At 42.6% G+C, this 20935-nt stretch overlaps 1 protein-coding gene across 1 annotated transcript; it reads right to left on the reverse strand.

Annotated features, from left to right (window-relative positions):
* Positions 1 to 680: 680 nt before the first annotated feature.
* On the reverse strand, positions 681 to 2543 carry LOC130868495 (uncharacterized). The gene has a single exon (XM_057760694.1). It carries the CDS (start codon positions 2541 to 2543, stop codon positions 681 to 683), a length of 1863 nt encoding a protein of 620 aa, XP_057616677.1.
* Between the last annotated feature and the right edge of the window lie 18392 nt (positions 2544 to 20935).

Below are 20935 nucleotides of genomic sequence, written 5' to 3' on the forward strand. Positions count from 1 at the left end.
CCACAAATGACTTTATCATATTCTCCAGACTGCAGACCAGGATAAGCCAAGGTAAGCCGTAGCAACTATACCACAATCTGAATACCCTGGAAATTCCCACTATCAAAGTTCATTCACTTTACATTCAGACCATCAAGACATGAAGACAATACAGGCAATTTCTTTGCCAGAATATAATGTTAGTAGCTCCTAGCACAATTTTTGACAGCCGATGTTCCATTCTGAAAGCTCACAAACTGGGCAGCCACCATCTTTCTCTAAGCATTCTTTGCCCTTGTTGGAGGTATGTCACTAGGATGGGAACTGAGGTTTCAAAAGCCCATGCTAAGTCCAGAGTCTCTGTCTACCATTAGCTATGGATCATATGTAAACTCTCAGCTACTGCTCCATGCCTACCTGCTTGATGCCATTCTGCTTACCAAGAAGGTCATGGACTCACCTTCTGAATCTGTAAACTCCCCAGCTAACTTCTTTTGCACTAAAATCCATTATTTTAAATATTAAAGCTTTGTATGCAAGCTTTGTATGCTCTGTTTGTGTGTGTGTGTGTGTGTGTAGTTATAAGGTAGGGGTTCTAATTCAAGGGGGAAAATTAGAACACTAGAAATGACTTAGATGTAATAGAAAAAAACAAATACTAGTTTTTACTTTTGATGGGTTTATTTGCTTACGTTTGCTTATTAAGCCCATTCACTTTCGCTATCCGAATTTCCGGAATTATACCCCATTGCTTTACGACGGTCCTGGATCATATCTGCTTCATTTTTAGGTAACTCAGCACTTGGTCTCTCTTTTTGAATTTTGCGTAGTTGAACGCCTGCTCTTATGGCTTCCATCAGTGTGTTCCATGCTTTGCCCATCATTGGTAGGACTGATGAAGGATTTTGGTTCCCAGGATTTGGATTTACATGCTGAGTTATTGCAAGAGATCTATGGCTTGAAGCGGATGTTGATTTCATCGAAGACAATGATGACTGTAGAGTGGTAACTTTTGTTGAGGTTAAACATGATAGCTTCAGTGGAGGTGAATACAAATGTCCTTTTGACTTTGTCATGTGTGATTTTGACTGTGCTTCAATAAGTTTTGTTAAGTGGCTCACTGAACGTTTTGGTGATGGTGACAAATTTGAAGACATCTGTGGTTGGTTTGATGAGGCAGGTACTGAAACAGAGCGTGGTACCCTGGAAGATCTTAGTAATTGGGCACTCAAAGAATCTGATGTATTTGAGACTTGGTTTTCTGGTAGTGGTTCACTTGCAGATCTTGATTTTGATGTAGATGCTGGTGATGATTGTGCAGATTTTGTTGATTTTGGAAAAGACTTCACGGGTTGACAAATGGAATATTTTGATTGCACGGCTAAAGCCAAATCCCATGACTTACTTAATGCAATTACTGAAGGAGATAAAAGTGAAGTGATCATCTGATCTCGACTCTGTGGACTTAGACCACCTGGTTGCAGTTCCAAACATTCATGAGATGCTGGTGTTGAAGTGAATTCAGGTGGCATCTTTAGATGTATTTTAGAAGTGGTCTTTAAGCAAGCAGATGTTGTAGTTTCTAAAACAACGAATGAAGATGTTACTGGCGAGCTAACAATTCTGGGAGTAGAAGGTCTGTTAGAACTCTCAAGTTGGATCAGCTCATCAGAAGGCAATGGTGGTGCTTCTGGTACAAGAGGGTTGACAAATACATCTCTTTTGGGATGAATTAGCGATGGTGGCTGGCTGAGCATCACGTCCCCCTTACCAATTCCATAAAGGATACGAGGACGTGACTGGCTCATATGCCCAATACAGTAATGTAGATGTTCTTGCTCACCAGGTAAGTTGTTCGCTGCAGATTTTTCTTGAGGCTTGCTTTTATTCAGTGGAAAAATGTATAACAAAGAGCCACCTTCAGATTGATCTAAATATGAATAAGATACTGCACAGCCAGAGGCTGGAATGTGATCCACAGAGATACGTTCTTTCACCAGTTGACACTGTAGCTTAGTTTTGGTTCCACTATCATGGTCTAGATTCTTCTCCTGTATGTATTTCTTGCTTGCTTGTTCTTTATTCTCAGGTACAAATTTGGAACAATATAAACATGAGTGGAATGAACCGTCAGAAGAACTTGAATCTTCCATGTCATTTTGGTAGTATGAAGGTAATGTAAGAAGTGGTATTGGTGTATTAGCATCATTTCTTTCAAAGATGTTAACAGGCAATGATGTACAGGAGTACACTTGCTGGGTTTCAATAGTTATATTTGGAAGAGTCTTCCTTGACTTCCACACTTCCATCGATAACACTTCATTTGGAACTTTGTGAGCAATAGCATCAGTTAGCTGGATTATATTTTCTTGTAAATTTTGAAGTTTAAAGGAGATGCTATGAATCTCTTTATCTAATTTTCTGAATAAGTCTTCAGTGTGTTTATCAAGATCATTTACTCGACTCACTATTTTGTTTAATGATGTCAGAATTACATAGATGAACTCAGAAATTGTCTGTGGTTGACTTAGATATTGTTCAAGCTTGTCTTCATTAAGCGACATGATGGATTTTTGTTAATAAAGAAGTGAAGTGTAGAAAGATGCTTCTATAACCCTGCTTTAAGCATTCACCACTCTTATCGGTCCATTCCAAGTTGTTAAACACTATCCTAAGCTTTTCCACCATCTGTTAATCACACCTTTGGAGAAGTGAAGGCACCAGCTTCTTGCCTTCAGGTTGTCAGCAGTTACAGGACAAGCATGCTGTTTCATCGGATTCTTTTCTTTAAACAAGCAGTGAGACAATGTATGATTACATTATTGCCATACCCAATCACCCTTCCTCCTCCTGGTCTTATCTTCAACCTGCCCTCTTGAAGCTGGTAGCCTTCTACCTGCCTCCCTCTCTTAAGACGACCTCTTTGTTTCTTCTGTCCTCTGCCCTCCTCCCCCCACCCCGTTCTCTGGTTCTCTGTCCTTACCTCCCTCTTCCTAACCCACCTTCGTAACTCCACCCTCTGCACTTATGACATCACCTTCTGCTCTCCTGGCTCCTCACTCCTTGGTTTCTTTCCTCTACCATCCTTCTTCTGCAATCAGCCCTCCCCATCCTCGAAAAACTGTCCTCCTTCCCCTACATCCTACCCTCCGGACTTCACTATGTCAACACTACTCTCTCCTTCAGAAGTTCTCTGCCTTTCTGCTCTCCTACTCCTTCATCCCTGTTCTTCCTCCACCTTTTTCTCCATCTACTTTCACACAATCTCCTCCCCCCTCCAACCTCCTCTGACCTCCTCCCTCTGATCTTCTGTCCACTCCTGCTCTTACGCCACCATACCCCATTCTTGTGCACCCTTGAATCTCCTCAGCCCCTCATAAATCTGCTCTCTGCCTTCATTTCCCCTCTACATTCCTATCTTGTCTCCCATTGCATTCCTCTTCCTCCGGCTTCTTCCTTCTCTATGCCATTTATCCTCCTCCATTCTCTATTAAACTCTACCTTCTATCTACCCCTCTACTGCCACCTTTCCTCCCTTTTCTTCCTCCCTCTGATAGCTTCCCTGTGTACTCTACTGTACTGTTCCTCCTAATCCCAGCTTCCTGACACCACCCTCCCTGATTATGACACCACACTCCAATCTCCAGCTCCTCCTCCCTCTACCCTCCAGTTACTGTCTCCTCCCTTTGATCTCTTCTTCCCTCCACTCAAAGCTTTCCTCCCTCTGATCTCCTAGTCCCTGAGTCCTCTTTTATTCATAACCCTCTACACTCCTCCCTGCTCTCTTCCCTCTATCATTTCCATATGTCCTGGCACCTATTACTTCTGCCCCTCCTCCTCAAACCTCTTAACTCTCCTCTTCAGCCCTGTTCTTTTCCTCTATGCCCTTGACTCTCCTTTCTTTGCCCTCTGGTCTCTTTCATTCTGCACCTCCTTTCCCTCTCCTCCTGCCCCCCTTTCCCTCTTACCTGGGCTTTCTTCCTCCCTTAGCTGTTTGCCCTGTGCCCTGTGCCCTTTCCTTATCTGGACTGACCTCCCGCTGTGCTCCTGCTGACCCTGCCCTCCTGACTCTGCCCACCCTGCTTATGACATCACACTCAGCTCTCTGCACTCCTTCCTCTCCTCTGATCTGCTGTCCTCCCTCTGCCCTCACCCCATCCTCTCCTCCATGGACAGTGCTCCTCCCTGGGATCTGCTCTCTTCCCTCTGCCCTCCACACTCATTTGACCTTTCCTCCTTTTGATCTCCACTCCCTTAACACAATTCCCTCCTCCCTCCACCTCCCCCAACCTCTTTCCTATGCTTTCCCTCCAAATTTCTTCCTTTTCCTTTCCTCCCTCTGAGGCCATTCATGTGCCATCTTCCCTCTGTTCTTAGCTCTCCAAACTTCTTTATTCACTCTATGTCTACCCCCTGGCCCCTCCTCCTTCTCCCCTACCTCCTCAACCTTCCTCTGATGCATACTCAGCACTCTCCTCTTTACCCCTTGGCTTCCTTCCCCCTTCTATCTGTGGTTTCTTCTTCCCTCTGCTCTTCCACCCTGCCTTCCTGCCTTCTGCTCTCTCACTTTTGAGTTTTCTCCTCCTGCCCCCACCCTACTGACTGCACCCATCCTAATTATCACATTACATTCTGCTCACAGGTCTCTGCACTTGCTCTTCTCCATCTGCCCCCCATCCCTCTGGAGACTCTTTCCCAGATGCAACTCCTCCCTCTGCGCTCCACTTTCTTCTCTCCTCTCTTTGATGTCCACCTCTCTTTCCATAATATCCTAACCCTCCAACCTCTTACTTCACCGACTGTCTCTCCCACTAACCATTTTCCTTCTGCTTCCACAGCCCTTCTCTTCCTCTTTCTGATTATCTCCTCTCTCTGCTCTTTTCCCGCTGACTTCAGTTCTCTTGACCTCTCAAACACTCCTCCTGGCCCCTCAAGCTTCCACTGCTCCTCTCTGTGTGCTGTTCTTTCTTCCTCTATGCCCTTGGCTATCCTTTTTTTGCCCTCTGGTCTCTTCCATTCTGCACATCCTTTCCCTTTCCTCCTGCCCTCCTTTCCCTCTTACCTGGGCTTTCTTCATCCCTCAGCTGTTTGCCCTGTGCCCTCTGCTGTCTCCTCATCTGGACTGACCTCCCCTTGTGCTCCTGCTGACCCTGCCCTCCTGACTCCGCCCACCCTGATTATGACACCACAGTCAGCTCTGCACTCCTCCCTGCTTTCCTCCTCTGCTGCCCTCCTCCTGCTCCCATCATCCTGTCCTTCCTAAACAGTGCTCCTTCCTCTGGGCTCTGCTCTCTACCCTCAGGTCTCCACACATTTCACCTTTCCTCCTTTTCATGTCTCCCTTCACACAATTTGCTGCACACTCTGACCTCTTCTGACCTTCGGCCTCCAACATTTTTCCTTCTACCCATACTCGCTCTCTTTCCCTGCCTGTGCATCTCTCTACAGCCCTCTGATCCACTCCAACTGTGCTCTTGGATCTCAACACTCCTCCCTGCTCTTGCCCCTGGCTTCCCCCTTCCTCCCTCAGTTTTACCATCTTTGCTCTTTACCTGCTCCTTCTTCACCCTATGATCTCTTCCTAACCCCAGTGCCCTCTCTCCCCCTCTCTACCTGAGGTTTCTTCCTTCCCTATCTTCCCTCTGCCCTCTGCCCTCTGTAGTGACTCCCCTTCTCCTTCTGACTTCACCCACCCTGATTTGCCATCACACTTTGCCCTCTGTACTCCTCCCTTTTTGCCCTCCGCCCTCCTCCCTCTATGCCCAACCATCCCTGGATAGCCACTCCTGGCTCTTCTCTTTTTCCTCTGCCCCCCACACTCATTTCCCCTCTCCCTATGATGGACATCTCTCTTCACAACATTTCCTACATTCTCCAACTTGACGACCTCACTCTAATCACCTTTCCCACCAACATCTTCCTTCTCTCCACTTCTGCCATTCTTCCCTCTGATCTCCTTGCTCTTTTCTCTTCCACTCCTCTCTGATCTTAGGCCTCCATATACACCCTTACTTACCTCCCTCTAGTGCCTCCTCCCTCAACCCTGTTCTTCATGCCCATTACCTTTCTTTATCTCCTGTGTCTGACCTCTACTGCACCCCACCTTCTTTCCCTCTCCTACTGCCCTCCTTTCCCGCTTACCTGGGTTTTCTTCCTTAGCTGTCTGCCCTGTGCCCTCTGCCTTCTCCACCTCAAGACTGACCTCCCCCTGTGCTCCTGCTGACCCTGCCCTCCTGACTCCGCCCACGCTGATTATGACATCACACTCAGCTCTGCACTCCCACTACCCTCCTCTCTCTGCTTTCTGCCCCCATCTCTCTCCTTTTTTCTTTTGATCTCTTCGTCCCTCTGGAAGTCTCTTCCCTCTCCCTCAACAGAATTCTCTCCCATTCAGAAGTCCCCTGCCCTCCTAGGGCTCTCCTACTCCTTCATCCCTGTTCTTCCTTCTAGATGCCCTTTGATCTCCATCCTCCTCTTGATCTCCATCTCCCTTCACACTATTCCCTCCCCCTCCAGCCTCTGACTAACTCCCTCTGGTCACCTCTCCCTCTACCACTGTTGCTTTATTCTCTGCTCTGATTTCTGAGTTCTGTCCTCAGCCCTCTTGCCTACTCTTCACTCTGTTCTCTTGGATCTCCACTCTGCTCCTACTCTTCCTGTAATTTCATCTCCTCCTGATTCCCTTTCCTTCTGCTCTAACCTCTCAGCACCCTGGCCCTCAGTCAGCCCTGTTCTTTTCCTCTACACCCTTGGCTCTCCTTTCTTCGCCCTCTGGTCTCTTCCATTCTGCACCTCCTTTCCTTCTCCTCTTGCCCCCCTTTCCCTCTTACCTGGACTTTCTTCCTCCCTTACCTGTTTGTCCTCTGCCTTCTGCTGTCTTCTCCTGAGGACTGACCTCCCCCTGTGGTGTTCCTGCTGACCCTGCCCTCCTGACTCCGCCCACCCTGATTATGACATCACACTCAGCTCTCTGCACTCCTCCCTCTCCTCCTCCAACTGATCTGTTGTCCTCCCTCTGCCCTCTTCCCTGTGACCTCATCCAATTTCTCCTCCATGGACTCTCCTCCTTTTTCTGGGATCTTCTCCCTTCCCCTTGCTCTCTCCACCTCCTTCCCTGCTCCTCCTTTTGATGTCTACCTCTCTTCCCACAATTTCCTACCACTCTCATCTCTTCCAGGCTCCTTTCTCTACTCACCTCTCCTTTTCTCTTCCATATGCCCATCCCTTCCTCCTTCTGATCTCCTCTTCCCTGTATCCTCTTTCCCCAGCCTTCAGTCTGGTCTTCCTGTTCACTCTTCCCTTTGGTCCCTTATACTTTGACACTCCTTCTGTTCTTTCTATCTTCACCTTTTTGGACCCACTTCCTTTGCCCCTATTCCCTCAGACCACCGCCAAGCTCTCACCTTGTTCCTGCTCTTTCTTCTTTCTCTTCTTTGCTCTCCTCTCTTGTCGCTGTTATATTTATCTTCGTCCACCTTCTTTCTGTAACCTATGACCTTCCTCTCCTCCCTTTCTAAGGTAGTCTTCCCTCTGTTCCCCTTCCTCAGACAACCTCGCTCTTCTGTCTTTAGACTGCTTCTCTCTCCTTGTCCCTCTACTTTTCTCCTCCCTCCCCTCTCTGCCCTCTGCACCCCTTTTCTCCTCCTTCTGATCTCCCCTCTTTACTCTCCTCCCTCCTCCCACCAACATCCCGTGCCCTCCTACCTCGACCCACCGTCCTATTCTGTCCTCCTCTTCTCACTCCATTCTCTTAACTTGGCTCCCCTGTCCTCCCTCCTGTTCCACTACCATATTCTGTCAGTGCTCCTTTCCCTCTTCTTTCCTCTCATTTCTTCCTCCCTCTGCCCTCTTCCATGTCTTCTTTGCCTTCCTCATCCTTCTGCTCCCTTGTCTTTCCTCCCTCATCTCAGTCCTTCTCCAGCTCCCGATCCCCTTCTCCCTCAGCACTATTTCTTCTTCTATTCAGTCTGTCTTCCTCTTTCTCCTCTACTTCTGCTCTCTCTTGTCCCCCAGTCCTATTCCCTCCACTCTCCCTGCTCCCATCTTGCCTCCCATTCCCCTCTGTTCTCCTCCCCTCTCATCCCTCTTCCCTCAGTCCTCTGCCCTCCTCTCATCTGCTCTCTCTGCTCTTCTCTAAGCCTTCACTATGGACTCAGCCCTCTGACCTCCTCTGCTCCTCTCTCTTTGCTAGCTTCCCTCAGCCCTCTGTCTCTCTCCACTCTTCCTCTGTCTTTCTCCTTCCTCTGCCCTCTACTCCCCCATCTCTCTGCTCTTCTCCCTGCCTGCCCCTGCCCTCTTCCGATCCCACAGCTTCTCTTCCCCCTTTCCCTCTTGCTTCTGGGCTCTTCCTTCCACTCTGCCCTTCTCCATCCTCTCCTCCTTGTGCTGTCTTCTTCCCTCAACTCTCTTCCTTTTGCCTACTTTCTGTCTTCTTCTTTTTCCTCCCTCTGCTCTTTTCCTAACTCAGTTCTCCTTCCCTGCTTTAGAACTCCTCACTCTAAGCCCCTCTCTCTGTTCTGCACTCCTCCTTACCCTCCTCCCTCCGCCCTCATCACTCTTCTCTCTTCCTCCCCCTATTCTCCACCATACTCTTGCCCCCCTCTTCATTTTCCTCTGTCACTCCCCCACCTAAGACTAACTTTGAGAAAATAGATGGAGGTCAGGAAGTGGTCAGGAATTGAGTAGGCTACGGTGAACCCCTTTGTCCCAGTTCCATGATGCCTTCCTGCTACCACCTTCTTTCAGTCTATATCTGGGATTGGCAACTTGAGCAAAGTGAAGTACAAAAATACACCACTACAGGAATCCTAGGAACACACACAGTTGCTTTACAGTTATTAGTATTAGCTGCTGGAGAATTTCTCAATTACTGTTTTAAGACTTGCCCAAACAAATATTTCTGGCCATGTCAGGCCTTTGAAGCATGAGTGGATTGACCTCCCTTTACTATTCCTTCGGATGTACTTTTATAGCCTTCTGATACTGAGGTTTGCATGGCATTATTTGAGTAACAAAGCAAGATCTGGAGGCACAGCTGTAGGGCAGAGATAAGACTGTGTAGATAACTGGGAAAGATACTCTCAAAGCCCATTGCTGGCCATGCCAGGGAAATGTGAATGATCCTAGAATTCATTTGCTAAAGAATATCAAAGTTATTTGGAAGATTGAAATGAGCATGTAAAAAGCACATCACTGTTATCCATCAGGAAAGCAATACCGTTTCAGTTGCACAAATGGGGAAACTATTTATCACTCTGTAATTTACTGTCATTTCCTGAGAACTACCTTGTTTCTTTACTGGCTATATCAGACTGGTAAAGAAACTTTGGTCTAAGCAAAACAATTCACCTTTTAAGATATTTCAATAATGACCATGACCTCTTCACACATGCCTACCATTTTATGTAGTCTGATATTCACTATACTGTTTGGGGAAAGCATTTCATTAGCTATCACTTTGCCCAACCATGTGACACTATCTTTATTGTTTTGTGATTGTAGTGTGCAAAGTGTGGTCCAGAAGCACATTTCCATGATTGTGCTCTTTAAAATGGTTTTACATTTATTTTCTTAGTTTGTATGGACAGGGGAGTGTTTGTTAACTAGCAACCTACTGTAGCTTGGGAGACAGTGACTCAGCATCAGGACTGATCTCTCCTTCACTTGCACTGTCCAAACTTTTTTTTTATTTTTCCATTCAATTATTTACACTTCCTTCCCTCCTCCCAATCCCCTCCCGCTCCCCCACACACCCTCCTCCCTCTCCTACTCTGCTTGAGAGAGGGCAGGTAACCCTGCCCTGTGGGAAGTCCAAGGCCCTCCCCCATACATCCAGGCCTAGGGAGCTGTACATCCATACAGACTAGGGTCCCAAAAAGCCAGAACATGCTGTAAAAACAGGTCCCAGTTGTTCATAGGTTTGTGGGCTAGAGAAGCTAAATAAGAAGGTGAACCCAAAGAAAAACATATAAGTATCCCCCTGAATATTAACCTTCATCAGGCGATGAAAGAAGACAGAGACAGAGACCAACATTGGAGCACTGGACTGAAGTCTCACGATCCAAAGGAGGAACAGAAGGAGAGTGAGCACGAGCAAGGAACTCAAGACTGCGAGGGGTGCACCCACACACTGAGGCAATGGGGATGTTCTATCGGGAACTCACCAAGGCCAGCTGGCCGGGGACTGAAAAAGCATGGGACAAAACCGGTCTCGCTGAACATAATGGACAATGAAGACTACTGAGAACTGAAGAACAATGGCAATGGGTTCTTGATCCTATTGCACGTAATGGCTTTGTGGGAGCCCAGGTAGTTTGGATGCTCACCTTAATAGACCTGGATGGAGGTGGGTGGTCCTTGGACCTCCCACAGGGCAGAGAAACCTGCTTGCTCTTTGGGCTGAGGAGGAAGGAAGACTTGATTGGGGGAGGGGGAGGGAATGGGAGGTGGTGGCGGGGAAGAGGCAGAAATCTTTAATAATTAAATAAATTAATTAATAAAAAAAAATAAAAAAAAACAGGTCCCAGTGCCTTTATCAATGGCTTCTCCACCAGCCCTTATTGTCAGCCACATTCAGAGAGTCTAGTTTGATCACATGCTCATTCAGACCCGGTCCAGCTGGATTTGGTGAACAAACTTAACATCTATCTAGAGATGTTCATTGTCCTCTGTGCTTTGGAGAGTTGTCAGGAATTACGATGCACTGTGCCTTGGTACCCACCAGGGACCATATGGTCTCTGCACTGGTACAGGACAGATATATTTACAGTTCAGTATGAAGTCAGAAATTGCCTTATAAAGTCCTCACTAAGAAACAGTCTAAGCCATACTTCAGAAGAGAAGTTGGAGGTCTCCTATGCACAGAAAATCTGCTTCTATTTTGTACTTTGTGTCTTCCTCTGCCTTGGTTAACAGTGATTCCAGTCTCAGAGGCTGCCATGGACTTATTGACTATATATCATATAGTGTGTTAGCATGGTGTAAGTTCTGACAAACTCCTTCTGTAACACACACTTCAATATGCTTCTCTTCTTAACCTAACACAATAGATTTTTAAAACAAATAAATAAAAGATCTATTTGTGTCATAGAGCAATATAATAAACTTATCACCTTGTCAAGACAGGATTGAATCAAGCTATACTTGTGACAGCATGAAACCAACCAAGATCACCTGTCCACACATTGCTAAAGTACAAGATTTTTTTATCTGCTGTAGATCTTAAGCAGATTTTATTGCCTCTTGGATTTCAAGATGTTCTGTCACATAGTTTTCCCCTTGGTTTCACATGAGTCTAAAAGGTACAGGATGCTATATTCTAGAGGGAGCTGGCCAAGATAACAAACCTTCTAAATGTCCTTGAGCAGTAACCAAGATAAATGGGAGTGAAAATGCACAATGAGTCCAAAATTGTTATATGTTAACCCTGGAACTGCAGTTGAGGATAAGAAGTGCACGTGTTCCTCTAAAAAGCAAGATAGCAAATTTCTACTTGTCCCTGTGTGCTCTCCCATGGAGATAGTGAGATTTCAGTGGTGTGGGCTACACAGGAAACTCAACATTGTTTCCAAGGAGAGCTGGCCATGCCCCATGCCCTTGTCTTGCCCACAGCAGTGCTTTTGTAACACTCTTCTTAGAGTTTTACATAGGAGAATACCCATATACCCCTTTCAGAGCAGAATAGCCCTAAAACTCACCCTTTCTTGCATGAAGGATAACCAGCACCATGAGGAGTAATAAGATTTCCTTTCTCTGCACTAGGGTGTCATTCTTGGGAGTGTTGTCTGTGACCTCCATGCCCTTCTCACTCTCCTTGTTTGACCCATGCAATCCAGGTCTTTAGGAGCCACATGGGACTTCTCAGCACAGAGTGGACTGCATTTCCCTTTGCTAATTCCTAAATACGTAAACTCATAGGCATGCACCTCCTTCTTGTCTTCCCATTTATATAATTTTCCTGCCACTTCAGTGGTTAGCACAGAAGATTTCACTCACAAATCCCTTTCTAAGTCTAGTTTCCGCTTTAAGTGAGCAAGGTCTCCCTGAAAGGCAGTTCAGTTTTTGTTCCATGCATTGCTTCATAGAGCAGTCCATTGCAACACATGCCATAGTTTTCCTGTGGTCCCACCGTATACAGACTGCTTTAAGGGATTGCAGAATGTGTTGCTGTCCATTAAGCATTTCTGAGGCATTTCCATTTTCACATGGAAGAGCACATTCATCTGTGAGGTACACTATTCCATACTATATGGAGGAGGATTGCCACCTGATTTCCTCCATGGGCCTTACCTCTGACTATTCTTTGGATCTCTTCTTGTTTTTGATACCAGAATCATCACCAGCTGATTTGGTGAGCTCAGTGTGTCATTTCTTTTTGAGGAGATGTAACATTAATATATGCACTTAAACTGAAACAGCCTCAACATGCCAAAGAAAAACTCTTACAAGTTCATCTTGAGGACTACATGGAGTTTATTAGGGGTTATTTACAGACCACCAGAGGACTGGAGACAGTGACATTTTAACAGAATTGTCAAACACCACATTCCAAGCATTTTTAGATTCTACTTCAAAAATTTTCATTTTACAGTTTGTAGGAATTCTTTCAAGTTTCCATTTTAAATGATTCTAAGTCCATAACAAAATTACTGCAATCCTGAGTTCAGAGCACTACCTAGTGTTAAAGTAGCAGATACAACTCCAGGCTGAGATAGCATAAGATGCAGAGAAACCAGACCCTGGGAAAGTTTCGTATTTATGTACACTCTGTTCTTTCCCTTATCAGGGATTATGCTGGTCTCAGCTAACACTGGCCTGCCATGGGAAGAATGGCTTGTTTTGCTGTAATTTTGCATGTGGAACTGCTAAATGGTAGTTTACTATATGAAGAAGCTACTCTGGCTAGGACTCATAAGTCTAATAACATTACACCATGAATAAGTTCATTTCATAAAAGCATATATCAATAAAAATAAGATTTATTTTAAAACTAGGATGGAGTCATAGAAACTGGTTAGAAGGTGATGGCATGCCTAGCAAGAAATGATAATTAATGACTGGATCATGATGGTAATATAAAAAGTATTAAGAAGCAGTTTCAGCGGGCAGATCTCTGTGAGTTCGAGGCCAGCCTGGTCTACAAGAGCTAGTTCCAGGATAGGCTCTAAACTACAACAAGACCCTGTCTTGAAAAGAAGAAGAATAAAAGAAGAAGAAGAAGAAGAAGAAGAAGAAGAAGAAGAAGAAGAAGAAGAAGAAGAAGAAGAAGAAGAAGAAGAAGAAGAAGAAGAAGAAGGAGGAGGAGGAGGAGGAGCAGGAGGAGCAGGAAGAGGAGGAGCAGGAGGAGGAGGAGGAGGAGGAGGGAGGGAGGAAGAAGGAGGAAGAAGGAGGAAGAAGGAAGAAGGAGAAGAAGGAGAAGGAGAAGAAGAAAGAAGAAGAAGAAGAAGAAGAAGAAGAAGAAGAAGAAGAAGAAGAAGAAGAAGAAGAAGAAGAAGAAGAAGAAGAAGAAGAAGTTTCAATACAAATACATTTTGAAGAGGAACCGTAAGCTGAGTACAAGGAATACAGAAACACAAGATAAGTAACATACACATTCAGGGGTTCTGGGGAATGTTTGGGACTAGAGATAAAAATTACTTAATTATTTGTGTGTAGGTGGTATTATAGGCATGGGGCTTGGTGACAAAATAGGAAAAACAGTGAAGTTAATAAAAGTGATGTCCTTCAAATTATAGGAGAGAACACACTTAAAGCAAATCAAAATATGCTGGAAAACTAAAAAATAAAAAATAACAGTATTAATATAAAAGAACTTGACTGCCCAAATGCAAGCTGAACAAAATGACACCAGTGAAACTTCATAAAGAAAAGCCTAGAAGGCCTCAACCCTACACAAAGAACTGTAGTTAACCGAGTAGAGCTGGGAGCAGGAGAGGTGGGCCTCCCTAGCGAAGAATACACCAACTGGTTATCCAAGCCAAATAATCACCACTGAAAACGTACATACAAGTAACATAATACTGATTCAAAGGGATATATTTGGGGATATTTGTGCATATACATAAACATATGTGCATATAATAATAATTAGTGCAAAAAGGGAGTCCATGAATTTGGAGGATAGCAGGAAAGTGTATATAGGTGGTTTTGGAAGGAGGAAAGGAAAGGGAGAAATGTTAGAAAAATATTACACACTGAAAAATAAAATAAAAAAGAACATGGTCAAATTAAGACAAAGCTACATTTTATATTAATAGATGTACACAGCATAAACTCATGAACATGTTGTGCACAGCAAATCATCTTTTTTTTTTTTTTTTTTTTTTTTTGGTGTTTTCGAGACAGGGTTTCTCTGTGGTTTTGGAGCCTGTCCTGGAACTAGCTCTGTAGACCAGGCTGGTCTCGAACTCACAGAGATCCACCTGCCTCTGCCTCCCAAGTGCTGGGATTAAAGGCGTGCGCCACCACCGCCCGGCCCAGCAAATCATCTTATAAATATTTATGATTAGCACTGTCAGCTTTGGTCAGAGAAACTTTTTTTATCCAGTGTGAGGTGCTTACTACAGATACTCAAAACTGGCCAGAAGGCTGAGAATAAGTGACTTCTAAATACTTAGCCATGAATCTATTATCACCCCCCTCAAAGAACAGAAACACTGTGGAAGAGGCAAAGAATAACAGGTGAAGTGTGGAATTCTGTCTTCTGGGAAAGACATGACCCTTGCACTCATAGATTTGCAGGAGCTTTGAATATTTGTACAATTCATGCATAAGATTAGGACCATCAATATTCTATAATGGAAGAGAAGGGGTTTATGAAATTCTCACCAGTAGCTGATGAATTATTGGCAGTTAATGGCAGTTGGGAGGGAAGGGTAATTTTCTTTAGCAGTTCACCCATTTTTAAGTTTTTATAAATAACTCCCCACCCATAATTCTATAAGCAATTCTGAACTCGTTGGGTAAACAAAGACAAAAAGCCCAATAACAAAAACCAGCATAAGTAGGAGGCTAGTTAAGAAGATCCAGGAGGATCAGCAAGAGTGGGAGAGAGAAAGTATAATGGAGGGATGGCAAATATGAATGAAACATATCCATGTATAAAATGATAATGGAATAAATTTTTATATATGATATTATATTTAATTAATATGTAGCTGTTAGATAAAACAAATATAGTAAAAGAAATTTATATAATATATTATAATGTAATATAGAATATAAATTATATTACAATATATTATATATAATTAATATTATAGTGGTTATATATTTTGATATATTTGCTTTATTATATAACTAGGAAAATGCAAAAATTTGTAAACCAAGAAAAAATTGGCAAAGTGTTTGAGGCATTTAAGATAAACAGAACATATAAATTATATTCCTTCATGCGGCTGAAACTTTAGTAGATGAGATGAAAATAAACACACAAATATTTAATATAATTTCAGATGATAAGCATGTCAATAGGGGTATGGTTATGAAACTAGACCAATGACCATGAAAGGGGAAAACAGCAAATCAAGAAAGGAAGGGTTTATTTTGTCTCATGGTTCCATAACACATGACTGAGGAAAGAGGAGGAGACACGAATGTAGAGAAATGTGACATGTAGGTAGAATAAAGACTAATAACAAAATAAATAAAAATAAAACCAAAATTGAGTCAATTGAGAGTATAAATAGAGATCAAGGAAAACCTTCCTGAAGATATGAAGTATTTTTTAATTTATTTTAATAGATAAAACATAAATATAGTTTTCAACATGTGGTGCTTGAATACACATAAAATTATATAGGGTTCAAATCATGACCAATGTGTCTTTATCATTAATTTATACTGAAACACATTTAATAAGAGTCCTAGGGAGGAATTAGAGGGAGAAAGTAAAGTGTATTTGATCAAAATGCATTATATCCATACATGAAATATGGTATATATGTATATATATAAATTTTAAATTCAAATTATGAAAGACTCTCTAAGTGACTCAGAAGACTGAGAATAAAGCAACAGATAACATCAACTGAAATTACAGTTATTGAAGGAATATTAATTTCAGACAATGTTAAATTGGCACACAAACTTATTAAATAAAATATTGAAGATATACTTCATTTAAAGAAACATAAATTAGCATTTTAAAGTTTAGTTTCTAGAGGTCTTTATATATTTTGGAGATCAGACCTTTGTCTGTTGCAGGGTTGGTGATAAAACCGGACTCTCTGAACATGGTGGACAATGAGGGCTGCTGAGAAGCCAAGGACAATGGCACTGGGTTTTGATCCTACTTCATGTTCTGGCTTTGTGGGAGCCTAGCCTGTTTGAATGTTCACCTTCCTAGACCTGAATGGAGGGGGAAGGACCTTGTACTGCCCACAGGGCAGGGAACCCTGACTGCTCTTTGGACTGGAGAGGGAGGGGGAGGGGAGTGGTGTGTGGGGAGTAGGGGGAGAAGGAGGAAAAAGGGAGGCGGAAATTTTTAATAAATAAAATAAAAAGAAACAAATTTTTAAGGTTCATAACTCTGTGTATTGCTGGTTTCAGAAGAACAGTTTAGTTTGCTTCTATTTAGTTCTAAGAATAGTTTGAGACAAAATTACATGCGCTCTTTAAATGTTTGGTAACATGAAGCACTGAAACCAGCCTTAGCCATTTCTTGGTTGGGAGCTTTTTTACTATGTATTAATTTTCAATTTGTTGGTCCCTGTGTGGTTTTGCCTTCATAATTCAATGAGGTTTTTTAATTCCTGTAGTTGTAATATCTTTTTCATGTATAATTTTACTGATTTTGATCTTCTCTTCTTACTTTGGTTAGTCTAGATTGTCAATGACTTTTTGTTTTTACTTAAAAAGAACTCCAGGTTTCACTGATGTTCTGTATTATTTTTAAACTATTTTATTTATTCACACTTTGATTTTGTTATTTGTCTCCAACTATTAATTTTTGTCGCCTGATTACTTTTCCAAGTTCTTGTAAAACTAGAAATCGTTATCAAGATAAACTATAGACACTGTAAGAATACAGGGAGATTGAACACTGTATATTTGAATACAAAGTTAGTCATTTTAAAATTTAGGGCAGCATGACCCTCTTTGTCATGCCACCTAACAGGCCTGTTCCTTTCTATCCCATAGGCTACTGGGATCCTCTGGGATTTCTCTCTCCAACACTATCAATTAGATCCACTCCTTCCCACCCCAAAAGTCCACTGGGCTCTTCAGGACTCATCGTTTCTTTGCTTCTCGTTAAGATTGTGTCTTCCTATCCCATAATCTTATCCAGGTCCTGCAAGACTACCTTCCCTCCTATGGGACTCTTCTTTCCCATGAAGCTAAGGATGCCAAATCTTTTTCATACCAGTACCATGTGTTTCCTCTAGGACTTATTTTCATATACGTAGCCAAGTAGGTCTTCTCTTTCACACACCACAGGATCATCCATATTTCAGTACTAAATTTCACTGTGCCACAAGATAGGTCTACTTCTCTATACCCACAGCACACTGGTTCCTATGGTCCCTCTGTTCCCTGCCTATCATCCAGGCTCTTCTCCTTCTCCACTTGGAGGCATTCCATATCTTTTGAGATCCCACTTCCCTGAACCAAACTGCATCACTCTGCACATTATATATAGCTCTTCTAGCTCCTTCTAGATTTTACCTTCAAGTGCTACTAGACCACATGACTCCTATGACCTCTCATCCTCATCCTTCAGAGGAGGCCACTCCTACCCATCCTATAAGCTGCCCTCTCTTTTGGGACTGTGGTTGCATAAATGAGAAATGCCCTTCGTAGGCTCCAATACTTGAATGTTTGGTTCTCAGTTTGGAGAGGTTGAGATGGTATAGTCTGGATGGAGTAAGTACAGAATTAAAAGCCTCATCATCACTTTCAGAAAATTTGTTACTTTGTGCTTGAAATTTAGTATGTGAGTCTCATTTTCTGCCATATTTACCTTTCATAGCTTCCTAATGTGATAGACTCTGTCTGGGACCATCAGTCAAAGTAAGCCATTGTATCTGAAAGACTTGTTCTATCACAGCAGCAAGGAAGTAACTAACACAAATTTTGGTACCAAAAAGTGGGCTGCTGCTGGGAAGACCCTGATCTTTTGAGTTTCTTGATGGTTGGGTGTTTTTTTGAATGTGGAAGACTTTCGAATATTGGACCAGAAAAGTGATAGAATGCTGTAAGCAGCACTTAAAGTGATATTCTAATAGAAGCTTAGAAGACAGTAGTGCTAAGATCAATGTAGGCTAAAGAAGCCTAGCTCATTCCAAACTGGGATAGCAGCCATTGATATGATACTTGACAAAGAATTTAGTTGATTTCTGATGGTGTCCTAGGAACTTGCTTGAGGCTAAAATAAAAGACAATGAACTAATTTCTTTGGTGAGAGAATTTCAAGAGAGCAAAACCCTGAATCTATCATAGAGTTGTTATTGTTATCACTTAAGCAGTTCTATAGTGAAAAAGAGCAAGAAAGAATTTCAGAATGTAGTTTGGAGCTGGGAAACTCCTAGGAAGCTAAGGTAACACACACAGCCTGTGCTGGAAGAGGCTGTACTTGTTGATAGTAGCACAGTCAGGAAAGGCCTTCTTTTTACTGGGGTAAACAGAAAAGTAAGATCCCATTAACCTAAGCTTCCAACTTATGAGAGTCTGAGGCATTTTCTCTTCCTAGAAAGAAACTGAATAAAAAAAAAAATCTGTGGCTGATGTGGTTCAAATGAGTCAGAATCCAACCCAAGTTTGAAACAGTACATGGCAGTGTCATTTACATGGTGCTGGCTTTTAGTAAAATGAGAGACACAAAAGTAAATTGGTTGTGGATTCTTCCACAGTTCCAGAGAACTACTGAGGCTTGGCAGCACGTGGCAGGGGAATTATTGTATGAAGGCCCTGAGAGTGTGGTAATCCCCAAGAAAGCGTCAAGTAAGACCTGGATTGCAGTGATGGTGGAGATGCCAGAGTCATGAGACAGCTTCCATACAAGGAATGGAACAAGCCCAAGAGAGATCTATGTTGCAGGCAGAAAATCTGCAGTAGCAGAGTTATCTAAGTCCTTTGATACCAGACAGAGAGCCTGCTGTGTTACATTCTTTCTTTGGTACAGTATTTCCTCACTATGCCTCATTTTTTGAATGGTAATGTATATTTTGTGCCATTATATATTGGAAATATATAATTTGTTTTTTGATTTTACAGGAGATTACAGAGAAAAGATTTCTTTGCATTTCTGAAGATACTTTGGACTTTTATGATGTGGGAGTCCCCTCTGTATGCTGTGAATAGCATTGGTTAATAAAGAAACTGTCTTAGGCCTGTGATAGGGTAGAGTAGAGATAGGCAGGGAAAACTAAACTGAATACTGGAAGAAAGGAGGTGGAGTCAGGGGAAGCCATGGAGCCACCCTCAGAGACAGACACACAATACTCATGGTAAAATATAAAATAAGGGAAATGGGTTAAATTAAGATGTAAGAGTTAGCCAATAAAGAAGCTAGAGCTAATGGGCTAAGTGGTGATTTAATGAATACAGTTTCTGTGTGGTTATTTCAGGAGTCTGGGCAGCCAGGAAATGAAAAAGCGGCCTCCCTACTATACATTTAAACAGTGTAGAAACTGAAAGACCATAGAGATTTTTGAATTTGGACTAAATCATGTTGTATTATGATATGGCCACGAGGCCTGTGGATAACAGAGAGTGGAATGGGGTGGTTTAATGAAAAATATCCCACACAGGATCAATCATTTGAATGCTTGCTCCCTAGCTGGTGGTGCTGTTTAGGTTTCACTTTCAGAAATTCTTAAAACTTCCACAAACAGCCCGATAAAGTTTTCGTGTCTCTCTGAGACATCGCAATCTTTGTTTGCATTTCTCTCAACATTCCTATCTCCAAAGCTTCCACAAAAACATCCCAATAAACTGTGAGTACTCAATGGCTTTTCCAGCATAAACCTATAAAATCCTTCCCAGAACAACCAGTCACTCGTACCAACTTCAGTTTTAGTTTTGCTTCTGTTGCTACAATAAAAGACTGACTAAAAACAATGTGGAGAGGAAAGAGTTTATTTCATCTTATATTTTACAGTCCATCATAGAGGGAACTCAAGGCAGAAACCAAAGCGGATCCCATGGTGGTGGGAGTTGCTGTTTATAGGCTTGCTTTCCCTACCTTGTTCAGTTATCTTAATTATAAGATCCTGGGCCCAGCTGCCTGCAGATTCTACTACCTATAGTGGGCTAGGCACCTTTGCCTCAATTCAGGATTAAAAAAAATGTCCCACAGACATGCCCACAGGGCAATATGATAGAGGTAATTCTTCAATTGACATTCCTTCTTCCCCTGTATATCTAGGTTTGTGTCAACTTGACAAAAACTAACTACGACAGTAAGTCAAGCCCTTATAACTTGATGTTCAGAGCCTATTGCTGAAGATACTACTACATATTTGATTCATAGGACATGAGGAATACAATCTTGATCAACAAGACCATTTTATCTCTAGCTTCCATAATGCTGTTTTTTTCCAAGGTGTTGAGAGAGAAATCAATAGTCTTACTCATCTGTGAACTCTGAAATTGAAGAAATGCCTCAAATATTATTCAAATGCATTAAAAACTGGCTTGATAAGATAAACCCACTGATAAAATAGGGACATAAATATCATGAAAGTAACCATTTACTTCCTGATTGGATTTAAAGAACTCATGGCAATTACTGTCAACTGGAACAAAACCCTGTGGCTGGCAAGGTCATAGAGTCTAGGGAGAACTTAATATTAATATTCCACTAAATGGTCATAATAATAAACTGTTCCTTAAGTTCATATGTTCATACTCATAGATTATTGCATTTCTCAACCTTCATCGAGGAAGTTTCTTTTTTCACTACATGGTAATTAAAACAGAGACCAACAACTGCTCAATGCACAAAGAATAAGAGACT

Source organism: Chionomys nivalis, chromosome X, assembly GCF_950005125.1.
Source record: "Chionomys nivalis chromosome X, mChiNiv1.1, whole genome shotgun sequence".
Classification (NCBI taxonomy): domain Eukaryota; kingdom Metazoa; phylum Chordata; class Mammalia; order Rodentia; family Cricetidae; genus Chionomys; species Chionomys nivalis.

Bases quoted from the DNA above. Each gene is read 5' to 3' on its own strand.
- LOC130868495 (XM_057760694.1), bottom strand. From the start codon at position 2,543: ATGTCGCTTAATGAAGACAAGCTTGAACAATATCTAAGTCAACCACAG.